Source organism: Semicossyphus pulcher, unplaced genomic scaffold (genome assembly GCF_022749685.1).
Source record: "Semicossyphus pulcher isolate SPU_LCO1_2020_fin unplaced genomic scaffold, fSemPul1.0.p SCAF_14, whole genome shotgun sequence".
Taxonomy (NCBI): Eukaryota; Metazoa; Chordata; class Actinopteri; order Labriformes; family Labridae; genus Semicossyphus; species Semicossyphus pulcher.
The window spans coordinates 13,606,432-13,619,230 of NW_027211648.1; the positions used below are offsets into that span (position 1 = coordinate 13,606,432).

At 43.1% G+C, this 12,799-nt stretch overlaps 1 protein-coding gene across 1 annotated transcript; it reads right to left on the reverse strand.

The window, feature by feature from the left end:
* Nucleotides 1-2,380: 2,380 nt before the first annotated feature.
* Nucleotides 2,381-3,460, reverse strand: LOC138591210 (putative nuclease HARBI1). The gene has a single exon (XM_069661730.1). It carries the CDS (start codon nucleotides 3,458-3,460, stop codon nucleotides 2,381-2,383), a length of 1,080 nt encoding a protein of 359 aa, XP_069517831.1.
* Between the last annotated feature and the right edge of the window lie 9,339 nt (nucleotides 3,461-12,799).

Sequence of the window (12,799 nt, forward strand, 5' to 3'; positions counted from 1 at the left end):
GCAAGTTCACTTAGCGTGCAGTGTGTGGGGTTTGTAGTGTCAGTCGTTAGTGCTCCTGTGTGTGCAGTCATTGATATTCAGAGGGCAGATAGAGGTAGAGAGATGGAGACATGGAGTGAAAGAAGCATGATTACCTGCACCTGTCGTCATCATCCTGTTTGTTTATGTCGGACCCGCAGAGATGAACAATAGATCCATTCAAGGCCTTCCCTGAATTCCTCACCTCGCGGCTGATGATTAAAGTCTCCTCTGCTGCCCTGAGCACCCTCCTCTTAACTCTCCCACTTCACACACACACACACACACACACATAAGCACAATATCACCACAGATTTACCTTATCTCCCACTTCTTTTTCTGCGTCTTTCACCGGAGCATTTGATGTCTTCGGGGGCCTTTCCTACAGACCTGAAGAAGACGGAAAGATAAACATCAATAGGGTCTGTGGATGAAGCCAAATAGGGAAAGTACAGTTTGAAGTTACAGGACGTGACTCCAAAATTCACCCAGACTTAAAGAAAGAGAGAAGTTTTAGGATGGGATTTATTCATGCAAAGGCTGCTGCTGCTGCTGCTGCTGTCGAGGGTTATTTGTGGAAAGTTTTTTTTTCCAAGATGAGATCTTGACTTGCAAGTAACTCATAGCACTGAACTCTACTGTAAGGTTGTCTAGTTCTCAGTTTGCATGATTTGGGTGCAAGTCAGCATTTTCTGCACTGCAGAGTATTGAATGTTTGAGAGGTGACTTAACAGAAAAACATACAAACCATACAGCTCTAAAAGAGACTTCTCTGCCATATAGGGAGGAGATTTCAGTCCACATTTCCTCCCTGTCCTCTCAACCAGAGAAAAACTTTAGTTTTTGTAGTTCACAGTGATAAAAGTGGCAGATTTGCCAAAAAACGGCTTGTTTACTTCTGTTTTCGCTATGTCAAGTTTGCAATCCTGCTAGCTACTGGTGCGGTTGAAAATACTGTAACACGATAAAATACCTCTCTCTGCATTTTATGCTGGTATATTGGTCGCACCGGTATACAGTATAGGACGCAGCCTACTTTTTAAATGGAAAAAAAAATATTAAAAGTGTTTCTAATGCACCGAATTTTGCAGTAACTGTCAGACTTTATCAGCTATAGCCAGCAAGCTAACGCTAAATCAGCTAACACTAGTCAACGCTAACTCAGTGAGTTAGTTAAAACCATCGCTTCTCGAAAGGTGCAATTAAGAGCTAAGCACCGTATATCAGGCTTAAGCTAAAGCTAAGTCTCTGGAAACATTTTAGCATCCAGTAAATGGTACAAGTAGAGGACCTGGATATAAGGTTGCATCATTTTGGATGGTCGTGTCGGTTAGTCAGAGTATGGATAACGATAAAAATAGTTCAATGTTTGGTTGCATGCTAGGTCCTACTATGCTAAAAAATATATAATGTTACAAGCAACAGACATTGGCCGCGTTTCCCAGATTCGATCGTTCTTAAGGACTTAAGAAGGCTCTTAAGAAGGGTTCGGCTAAGAAGGAGCACTAAGATAGGGGTGTTTCCCAGACGCGTTCTTAACTGCCTTCTTAAGATCCCGCCAAAGAAGCTTCTTAAGAAGCTCTTAGTGGGAGCTGTCCACCGCCGTGGTGCTGAAACTAAATCAATCGATGCCAGGCAAATCGATCACCCACCACTTTATCAGCGCATAAATCACACACAAGACCCTGTGGTCCCCACACACAGGTGCAATTAGGCTACGCGCGCATGTGTGTGTGATCACAGCTAACAGGTGTATCCAAGTAGTAATCAAGCCCATTAACGCATATATACCCCCCTGTGGCTAGGCACACACATGTGAGAATGGAAAAAGCAGCCAGCAAACGAAACAAGAGGTCACCCTCGTTTACCGCAGAGGAGATGGCCGTATTAGTGGACGAGGTCTGGCAGAACCGTGATGTGTTATTTGGGGGAACAAAGGGCAAAAAAAACATCGCATTAAAGAACCGAATTTGGCAGGCCATAGCCCAAAAGATGTCCCCCTCTAGTCCCTGTGGCCTGCGAGACTGGGGTGCTGTAAGAAAGAAGTGGTCTCCGCATTGCACAATGTATCCCGTTCAATTTCACTAATCAATCTCCCTTCATTGCAGGTGATGCAGATGCAGACGCCCAGTAACGACAGCGGTGCCACTGCTTTTTGTTTGTCTTTGTTTTTTTTAATAAACTACTTTTCCTTTTCAACCATGTGTTGTGTGGATCATTTTGCGTCATTTCCTAGCTTTCAAGCCCTATACATGATAGTTGATATGGGTTGTGTGATGGTAGTGGGTTTAATGTTGGGAGTAGGGTGGTGCTGATATCAGTGCTTGGTGACTGGTGGTGACGGGGTAGGGGCTGATAGACATCAAAAGAGATTCACAAGCTCCTCTCTGGTCTGGACACCAGCTTGGTGGAGTGCTGCTCGGGATTCGCGGGGGGCGGGGTTGGGGGCTTCGTCTTCTGATGTTTCCCCATCTTCATCCACAGGAGGCGGCTCATCTGCTCCAACGCACACTGCTATGTTGTGCAGCATGGCTGTGACAACAATCACGCGGCAACATTTCACAGGTGACAAGCGCAGCCCCCCCGACGAACGATGGATACATCGGTAACGAGACTTCCACCTGCCAAACACCCGTTCAATGTGGGTCCTGGTGTGTGTGTGGGCCTCATTGAACCTCTCCTCCTGTGGTGTTGCTGGGTTGGTTATCGGTGTCACGAGGTAACTCCTGAGAGGGTAGCCACTGTCCCCGAGGAAGATGCTCCTGCCGAACTCTCCTCGGCCAGCCTTCTGCCCCACAGCTGAGTTGGCCCACGCGAAGCTGTCGTGTGTGCCTCCTGTCCACCTGGCAACGATGTCTGTGATGAGGCCATCGTGGTCCACCGCCACCTGAGTGTTGATGGCAGCGTAATGTTTCCTCCCAATCCAGCACGGATCCACCAGAGAGGGATTGTGGATTGGGATCAGTGTGCCATCCACGACACCAATCACCCGGGGGATCCCAGCCATGGCATGAAATCCACGGTGGACCTGGCGGACCTCGTCCCGTGTGGTGGGCATTCTGATGTGTGTCCGGGCATGGCGCAGGAGGATCGGTGTCACGGCTGCCACACTCCGTGAAACCGATGCCTTGCTGAGGCCGGTGCCGTCCCCCACCACCTCCAGGAAGCTCCCTACTGCGTAAAAACGCAGCGCGGCCAGGAGCTGCACCTCCGGGCTGAGGGCAAAATTGCAGCGGGTTGCCCTCTGGATGTGTGGTGACACTAACGTGACGAGGCGTTGGATCTCCACACGGGGAAGCCGGTACTTGGACTGGACAGCCCGGTCCGACAGCACATTAAGTGGGGAGAAGTGCTGACGCACATAGGCATTTATGTAAACCATCTGGCTTCGCGCACGGCGACGCTGTTGGTTAGCAGCGAGAATATGCTGTATTGCAGCCATGGTGTCTCACACGCGTGGACTTCAGCAACGCCTTTATATAGACTAGCAGGTGGAGCCTCTCTTGATGAGGTTCCAGCCGAGTTCAATTACACCTGTCGGTTTCCCTGATATCTGTGAAATACCACAGGGTTGTTGATGTTTTATAGCTAATGTAAACTCATATGCAGATGCCGAATGTGTGTGAAAACGTAATGAGTGATAGTAATGATGATTCATTTTATTTATGTAGCTACAGGAACACATGGGCAATTCTTTATTTTTATATCGTTATTTTTCTTCTTATGCTATTGTTTTTCTTGCGTCAGTGTTCTGCAGCTGTGGGCGCACATTCATCATTACGCATGGTTTTAGTATTCCTTTGAGTGTCAGATATAACTTTCCCTGACGCGGCTGCAGTGAGCGTTTGGTCGCTAAGAAGGCTGTTAAGAGTGGGTCAGGCTGATCTTACATTTCCTTCTTAGTGAAAGATCTTCTTAAGCTAAGAACGACTCTGGGAAACACGTCCTTCTTTCACAGCGCTCTTAAGAGCGCTCCTAAGAAGCTCTTAGCGCTTAAGAGCTTCTTAACGAATCTGGGAAACGCGGCCATTTGCTTTAGTGTTTATATTTTTTAAGACGAGAAAAGGCTTTGAAGATGTTAGGCTAACAGATTTAGCTAGGTTTGCTGGAGTGTATATTGTACATAACTCATTAAATAGGATGACAGAGCTGCTAAAATTAGCATAAACTTTGACATATTTACTACTGGCTTTCTCAAACTTCACTGGTAACACAACAAAATAATTTAACTTTAATTCATGATGAGCTCCTTGGCCTTGGAAATAATGCGCTATAGTTAGCAAGCTAGGTAGCTTAGCCTGCTAACAGTTGAAGCTCACTCTCCTAACTCTTTGTGCAGTTACATCTCTCTCCACTACTGCTTCATTTACATCACTTCAACATGGGGAAAATTCAAAAGTGCTCCAGGCCAGTGTATGAATGGACAATTGCAACTCAGGGGAGAAATGTTGGAGAGAAAATCTCACGTGTTGAATTTTGTTTGCCTATTCTCATATTGTGCTCCGGCACCTCATTTTGGATGCTGCAAAAACTCTGATGTTTTCCTTGTTCTGACCTCAGGCGACGTTGGCCTACAGGGAGCTTCGGGCTGGCATTGCATACTGCTCCGGCCTTTGTGCTTATTCCAGTATGTGGGTCTCAGAGGATATCTACAGTATATGAAAAGAATGGCAAAACAGTATAGGAGAAGCCAAATGATATATGCATGATGCAGATCAGAAATGGATGTAAAAAGGAAGTAAATCTGAATAATGAGAGCTGAAAGATATGAGATTTAATTGTGAGCTTGCATTAATAGCCTGCTGTGTGTCCAAAGGGGGTTGTGAGAATGCAAATGTTGCCGTTCTTGTTGTCCCAGGGATGCTCCACGTTTTTAAATATCAACATCTCATGTCATTAAACTGTCAATACTCAGACTCTATTCTTACAGTGAGTAGACGAGGCCACAGAGTAGAGAGGATTTGAGACATGGTAATGGAAACGACACTGGGAATTTGAAGAATCAGACAGGTTACAAGTCACACATTGACACTCATCTGATTATATGCTGCTACCATTATCTTGAAAACCTGCAATGTCTCTTCATTTCTGTCGCCCTGTCACCTGCAATCTGTGTTCAAATAACCGTCCAAATCCTGGTCCCATTGAGGTAATTGGATCCAACACAGGACAGGACAGGACAGACAAGGCGGTCATACAAATGGCTTTTCACAGACTTAATCATGCATTGCGGATTACTCATAATTGGCAAGCGGAGTTATATGATAATGTAGGACACCCATGGGTCGAGGGGAGCAGGCTTAGCCCGAGTCAACTAGACACCCTATGAACCCTGCACCTCCCCAGTTGGAGTCAATGAGAGGTTGTCAGCATTAAAAGGTTCCCTCGTTCCCACAGGCTTTACACAACCTAATGAGAAAGAGTTAGCAGCAGTGTGACAAAACGGCATAGTGGAGGATTCGAAGCAAATTTATTCACATTCCACTGTACTTTTCCAAAACAATTCAAAGGGAAATACTGTACTTTTTACAATACTTACTTGGCTTGTATGCTATACTTGTGAGTGCCATCTTGATCAACAGCAACAGTAAAATGCTACATGCATGAAAGTCAATTTCCCTAGCCAGGATTGTAGAAATATTTTCCTTCTCACTAAGTATGGGATGAAGACTAAGGTAAATATGTAGCTGGATTAGCTGGTTAGCTTAGCTTGTCAGAAAGACTACAAACTGTTGGACACTGCTACACTGGCATAGCATGTATATCCAGTATATTAAATTTACCATGATCTTTATATATTTTATTTTATCTATCATGATTACTGACTGGGAACCAGGAAGCCAGTGGGGACAAAAAAATAGTCCGACTCGAACAGCTGAATATTTTTTCCATCTTCATCAGAAATGACCTGACATGTCCAGTCAAAATAAAACAGCCTCTGCGTCTCGTATTTCACACTACTATTTGTTCTCTTTTAATACCACCAGAATGCTCTTGGTCTCTGTTAATATATTTCCATAACTCAATGAGTAGTTACCCAGCATCTACCTGCTAAAACAGCACAGAGCAAACACACTGTACTTCTGAGTTTGATAATTAATTCCACCTCCGGGTGCGATGAGTTCTCTCCTCTTCTCTCTCTTGCCCTTTCTCCGTCCATCTCTCTCTGTCTCCGTTAGCTCCTCCTGCTCTGAGGGAAAACTCCAGAGACATGAAGGGGGGCAGGGGATAGGGGCCAGAGGTTTCTGGGAAAGAAGTGATTTATTCCCAGGCATTTCCAGGGGAGCATCATGAATAAATCCGGAGTTAGGTATAAGCAGTCATACGTGGCTCTCCGATTGTCTCCTCCTGTCCCTGTGGAGAAAGGAGAGGAGGGTTGTTTCTGTTCGATGTGTGTGTATGTTGTATTGTCGAAGACTTTGAAGGTGATAATTTAGCTTGTATTGTACTACAAAATGGATATTGTGTACTGATTATAACTGTTCTTTGATTATCTAAATGAGGTTGAAGCAGGGGGGATTCATTCCCAATCTGTCCTCCATTTATGTATCAAAGCGTTTAGATGAGATTGAACAAAGAAGTCTAAGAATAATGCAAACAATACACCAAAATACAAACTCCAGTCTCCAGCAAGACAAATCTTTTGGGTTGACAGGATATAATTGGCTTTCTTCTACCAGACAATTACACGGACTGATCAGGTTTTGCCAAAACAGAAGGAAGTGTATATATTGGAACAACAGAAAGTCGTCTGCATACAGAATTACCTTGTACAATTTCCCTCGAGTTAAAGAAGAGCTGTGTAACAATGAAAGAGGAAGTGGAGAGTACAGACAGTACACAGACATTTAAATGGTATGGTTTTCAGGCCAACACTTACTATTTGTGCATTACCTGTACTACTGCCCACTACATTTAATACTGACACCATATGGGATTCAGAAAGTTCCAAATGATGCCTCAACGACCTGCCGTCATCAAACGCAATCAATCCTGCATTACGAAAACGACTGACTGGCCCGCCCTGAATCAGGTCAGATGAAAATCTGAGTGGGATGGGGACCAGTGTTGTGACGTTCGCGAACGATCTGATTCTTTTGAACGGCTCTTTGGTGCGAATGACGGGAACTGAGTCATAAATGAGAGCCGTTCTTTTTGTAAGTGTGCCCAAATTTCACTACCTGCCCTACATCCACTCCCCTTTATGCCGAATTACCAAAGGCTGCTTTTGAAAAGAACAGAGCCATAAGATCCGGCTTCCTTCAAAGAGCCAAAATTCCCAACACTTCCAGGTGCATCTTCCAGCGCAACTCGGAGACGAGGGTGCATGTTTCTTTCCAGACTCTGCCAAAAGAGCTGTGTACCATAGTTTCAGCCTAGAAACTAAATTTCGTCAACTCCAGCACTTAAAAAAAAAAAAAAAAAAAAAAAAAGAGTGCCCTTCTTTTATAGATCCAGTTTAAGTCAAATGTAAGATGCCAGCTGGAGGTGGACTCTTTAATATATGACCATCACTATTACAGTCCTCAAACTGAACAGAAAACAAATTCACACATATTTTTTATCAGATTGAACAACTCAACTCTAACTTCACTGTCCTCAATCCAATTTAAATTAAAGTCGTTATTCATCTATTCAAACTTTTTTTTGCTCAATTACAACATGGAAATGAATTCTCACACTTTGCAGTGAAAGGGGTTTCCTGAGGTCATGGTTATACTAGAAACTGGTTTGCTTTTGTAAAAGCCTCTCAAGCTTCAATAGAACACAAGCTTGAATATTGTGGTTGAGTCAAAAAGAAGTCCAAGATTCGTAGACATCAAAAGCCTTGACTCTGATTTATAAGACATTAACTTCTTTTCTCTGAAACTTTGAGCTTTATGGCCTCACAGTTGCCCTGAACTTCCTTTGACCTTGTACAGTGACCTGGGAGATGAAAACACTAAATAATGTGGATACTAAAGACAAGTAAAAAATGCTGAATACTCTTTATTTTTTATGTAAAAAGAGCTGTAATGATGTAACTGTATTTTTATTGCAGCACGCTCCTTTATATACAACATGTGTCCTTATGCTGCATAATGTACATGTTAAATTATTTTAGTAATTTACTTGGTTTTATCTATGTGTGTTTAAGCTGTGGTGTGTTGAGCTCTCAGTACGTTTCTTGGATTTGTTTTGGTTGATAAGAACCGACTGAAAATAAAAGAATACAATGGGCCATAGCTAGTAGCACTGCTGCGAGTGCCGCAGATACTCAGTCTAACATCATGACCTTGAGTGTGATATTGCTTTTATACAACAGTTATATAAATAGTAGTCAACACTAACAATCAACAACAGATTATTTTTGCTCCACCAGCCCAACTAGATCCACAACTGAAACTGGACTTTTGTTGCCAAGCAACACAAACATTCTCCTGCACTCTTTCCACATGTTACCACAGATCAGCTGTTTTTTATCATGTACATTTATCTGTTTTCATTTATCACCAGCCAGTGAAATAAGAGTCTGCTGTGTGATTCAGAGGTAGCAGCTTCACTTATGTATACACACACAGCCTGCTGTAATGTTAATTAACAGTATTCAGAACACCTGGCTGAGGCCGAGTGATACTCACAGTGAAAAGTGATTCTACTCTATATCAGCACTCATGGAATGCCTCTTGTCCAATCAGATTACTTGGTTGGAACTAACTGTTGCATAAAGTAAGATGTATAATGAGTATACAGTCTATAGGTGTTACGGTTTCAGATTAAACCAAAAGTTTAGGACCCAGAAGCAGACTTAGATATAAGGCTTAATTTAATAAAAGGCAAAAATGCACAAACAAAATCTAAACTACAATAAAAGACAGCAAAAAACTTACAAACAAAACCAGGAAACAGGTAGTCCAAGGGAACACAAGGAGCCACCAGGAAATCACGGGAGGCACGAAGATAATCCAAAGTAGACAGAAGGAAACAAAATCACAGCAGGAAGGTCAAAGACATAGACTCAACTCCACAGGATGGACGACAATGAACTGGCACAGAAGGGTAGGAACACAGAGATTAAATACACACAGGGTAATCAGGGACAGGTGAGACTAATTAACACAGGTGAACACAACGAGGGCAGGGCACACAATCTAAAAGGCGGGAAACAGAACAAAGGAAGGAAGTAAAACAAGACATGACATACAAGGGGCAAGAACTACAAAATAAAACAGGAAACACTTGGAACCAAACTCAGGACTGAGAGGACTGCAAAGTAAAACAGGAAATTCTCTAAATGAAAAGCACAACTAAACCAGACTAATACAAAGACAGGAACACAATATACAAACTAAACAACAAGAACTCATGACAACAAGAGACAAAGTGACTAAAGAAAACCGGAAATAATATCAAAACACCAAAATACAAAACATCATAAACTAGATTGACTCATGACAAAAGGATAGCTGGAAACATACAGAGCTGTCTTGGTTTGTAAATGTAGGCTATGTAAGTTACACCGAATCAGCACAGATATAAGACACAGAGTAAATCCTTATTCTCGCAAAATCCACATTTTCTCTCGGTAGTTAAAGGGAAAATCTGCATTTCCACTCAGGGAAAGGCACATGCTGCGAAAAGGTTTGAAGTAGGAAGGTAATTGGCTTCCTCAATAATTCACTCACTTATTCCTCACTCAAGAAGTCCCTATTACCTCTGAAGGAACACTTCACATATCTCTTTGTCTTTGCCTTTTGCTCAAACTCTAAATGAGTGAGTGAGAAAAAGGAAAGGGACACCGCTACCGGAGTGTTGCTGCTCTGTAAATATAGAAAAATGAGATTTAAAGTGACCACTGGAACAATCCAGACATCCTGTATGGAGATGTCACAATGAGGATTTTGAATCTCTCTCTATTTTTACTCTACAGATCCTGTCAGAGTGGTCAAATGCTGCACTGCTACATTTTACCATGTCAGAAAGTTTCAAAATAAAAGTTTTAAAAATGAACAGCTGCCCTCGCTGCCCTCGACACATTAAGTGCACATCGGTTTAATGAGCTCTGGATGGTCTTCAGTGCGGCGTCCCTTAGGCTGTTTATGGTTTGGTAAGCTGTTAGGGTGTTCACTGCAGCCGTAACACCACCCACTGAGTAGACATTACCGTCAGCTACACAATCTGACACTTTTTTGTTCTTTTGCAAAATTGTGTCGATAGAAAGAACAAAACGATCCTTGAATAACTGAAGCTTTGATAAAGACTTCTGGCTCCAGGAGCGAAAGCCCACCACTGTATTAAACAACAAGGCTAAGAGTCTACAGCCATGCTAAATGTGTTACGACTGACTAGAGAAGCCAAGCGCAGAGGCAGACTGGAGGCAGAGACTAGGGCGAGGATGTTTTCTTTATTTAACCAGAGGTTGAGTCGTAGAAGCAGGGGTCCAGCGCAGAGAGAGAGAGCCAGGGAAAAGGAGCCGAAGGCGAGGGTAGGAGGAGGTCTGGAGATGGTTGCAGGAACAGGAAACAGGAGTTAGGTAACAGAACAGTCAAATCTCAATTGGCTTGAAGGTGACTAACTGGATGAACAGAGAATGCGATCTGGCGATTTGGAGGAGTCAGGACTGGAACTTTATAGTAGTGCTGATTGTGATGCTTGGCAGCTGACAGCCTGGCTCCGGCACACCTGTCTCCACTTCTGCAATTAAACACACACACACACACACAGAAAGGAGGGGGAGGGGAAGAGAAACTGCAGGCTAGGTAGGAGTGGAGGCCATGACAAAAGGCTCTTTGAGGCCACAAATGTCAACCTCAGATACTCTTTTCCCACCAAAATAAACGCATTGATGCAGGTTTCTCAGACCCAGAAAGACCCGCTAATAAATGCCGATTGTCTCTTTTCCCATTGCCAGTGGAGTATACTCCTGTCGGTCTCTTTTCTGCCGCGTCACCGCCTGATGTCACAAACGCGCTGGAAGCAGGGTTAGTAAACAACAGTACGCACAAAGAGCTTACATTATACTCTTTGGTAAGCAGCATGGAACCAGTAAAGATCTCACAGTGGTTAGGTCTTTATTGTATGTAGTTCAGTCTATTGCAGCGCTGACAAATTTGGAACGATGTTCGAGCCCTGACTGGAAGGAGACGGGCTGAATTTATAGCCGAGATGACAAGGAGTCACAGCGGCCGGAACTTCAATGCGCGTCATAGCATGGCGTCGGAAAGGGGGTGGAGATTGGCGTGTCGACTTGGGTTTTGTGTTCCCATCATTGCCGATCGGAGCCGAGGCAATAATTACCCGGTTCTACTGCAGAGTCATTTGACCCGGGTCTGAATGCCGATTGTAACCTTTTTTGGTTTTGATCAGTTGGAAAGCTGCTAAAGTGGCACTTGAAAAAATCAGTGGATCACCAAAGTCATAAGGGTTCATCCTCCATGAAAAATAGCTTTGAACTGCATCGAATACACATCATTAAAGAAATATGTTTCACAATCTGGCAACACAAATGTTCTAATTACAACCTGATAATTAATCTATAAGGTAATAAAGAATATTTTATTAATCACTAATAAAGCAATTTGTTACACACTACAAAACTTTGATTAAATTTAAGAATTCGACCGATGTAACTTTTGTTTTGAGAAAACAAGCCCTCAGCTGGGCAGTGACAGGCGCTCGGCAGAGTCTTGTTATGAGCCAGAGAATCATTCATTAAACGACAGCCTGCGGTGCTCGTTGTGTTAACCCACCAAAATATGAACACAAGTACATTTCTTCTCCGTAGTTGATCGTTCTCAGTCCAATGTAAATGCTCAGGCTGTCCTTGCGATAACAGTAAATGATCAAAAGAGCAGATGTACTATGTGGATTTTTAAAAGTTGTACAGCGAATGAGAAATCACACCCCTGTGTCAAATGGTTCGACGCTGCACACTTTTTTCTAAAAGTTGAATCATTAAAAAGAAGTAAAAGTGTGGAAAAGGACATGAAAAAAGAAAGCAGCTGAAAAAGAAGATAAAAAGGTACAAGGAGAGCCGAGCTGAGGGGAGAAGTAGTAGGTCTTCAAGGTGGTTTTGAGACGAGCCCTGTGCTTATTGGAGAATTGATTAATGGAGCTATAGAGGGAACATGGAAAAGCAGAGGGTCCCCTGTGGCCGCGCAGCTCTACACACTGAGGTAGAGACACTTCTTACTCTCCCATATAACCATCAGTGATTGTCAAGGAGAGGCTTAAATATATCTGTAGACGACTACGTACACCGTGTTACAGGAGAGAAAATCAATACTGAATGTTCAACTCAGTGAGTTTCATTACTGCTTATCATGATCTATTTACCATTCTGCCAGTGCTGCTTCGCTCTTCCTTCTCTGTTCTCATGGATATCATGTTCCTACTTGATAAATGAGGAAAATTATACTGGAAAATACGTTTTTTCTGCCTTGCAGGTGTACAGAATCGTGCTACAAGGATACACCGCTGCTTCGAACGCAGCGCTCTGAAAGCCTCATTAGAGATGTTCATCACTGTGTGGGTTTCTGTATGCAAACGTCTCTCTCTGTGCCTCCTGACAAGCTTTATCCAGTGAATAGAAATGAAACTCAGTTTCTGTGCAGCTAGAAGTCAGTTAAACTCTTCTCATTAACTACAAAAGCATTGTGAAACCTCTTACTGCTTTATTTGGTTTGTTAATGAAATGTGCCTCTCCTCCTCTGGTGCCTTGCATCTAATCTAATTGAAAGCCAAAACTGGTTTTGAATACAGATACATTGGACTGTCTGATGGGATTTTTTTTAAAACTTTA

Bases quoted from the DNA above. Each gene is read 5' to 3' on its own strand.
- LOC138591210 (XM_069661730.1), bottom strand. From the start codon at position 3,460: ATGGCTGCAATACAGCATATTCTCGCTGCTAACCAACAGCGTCGCCGT.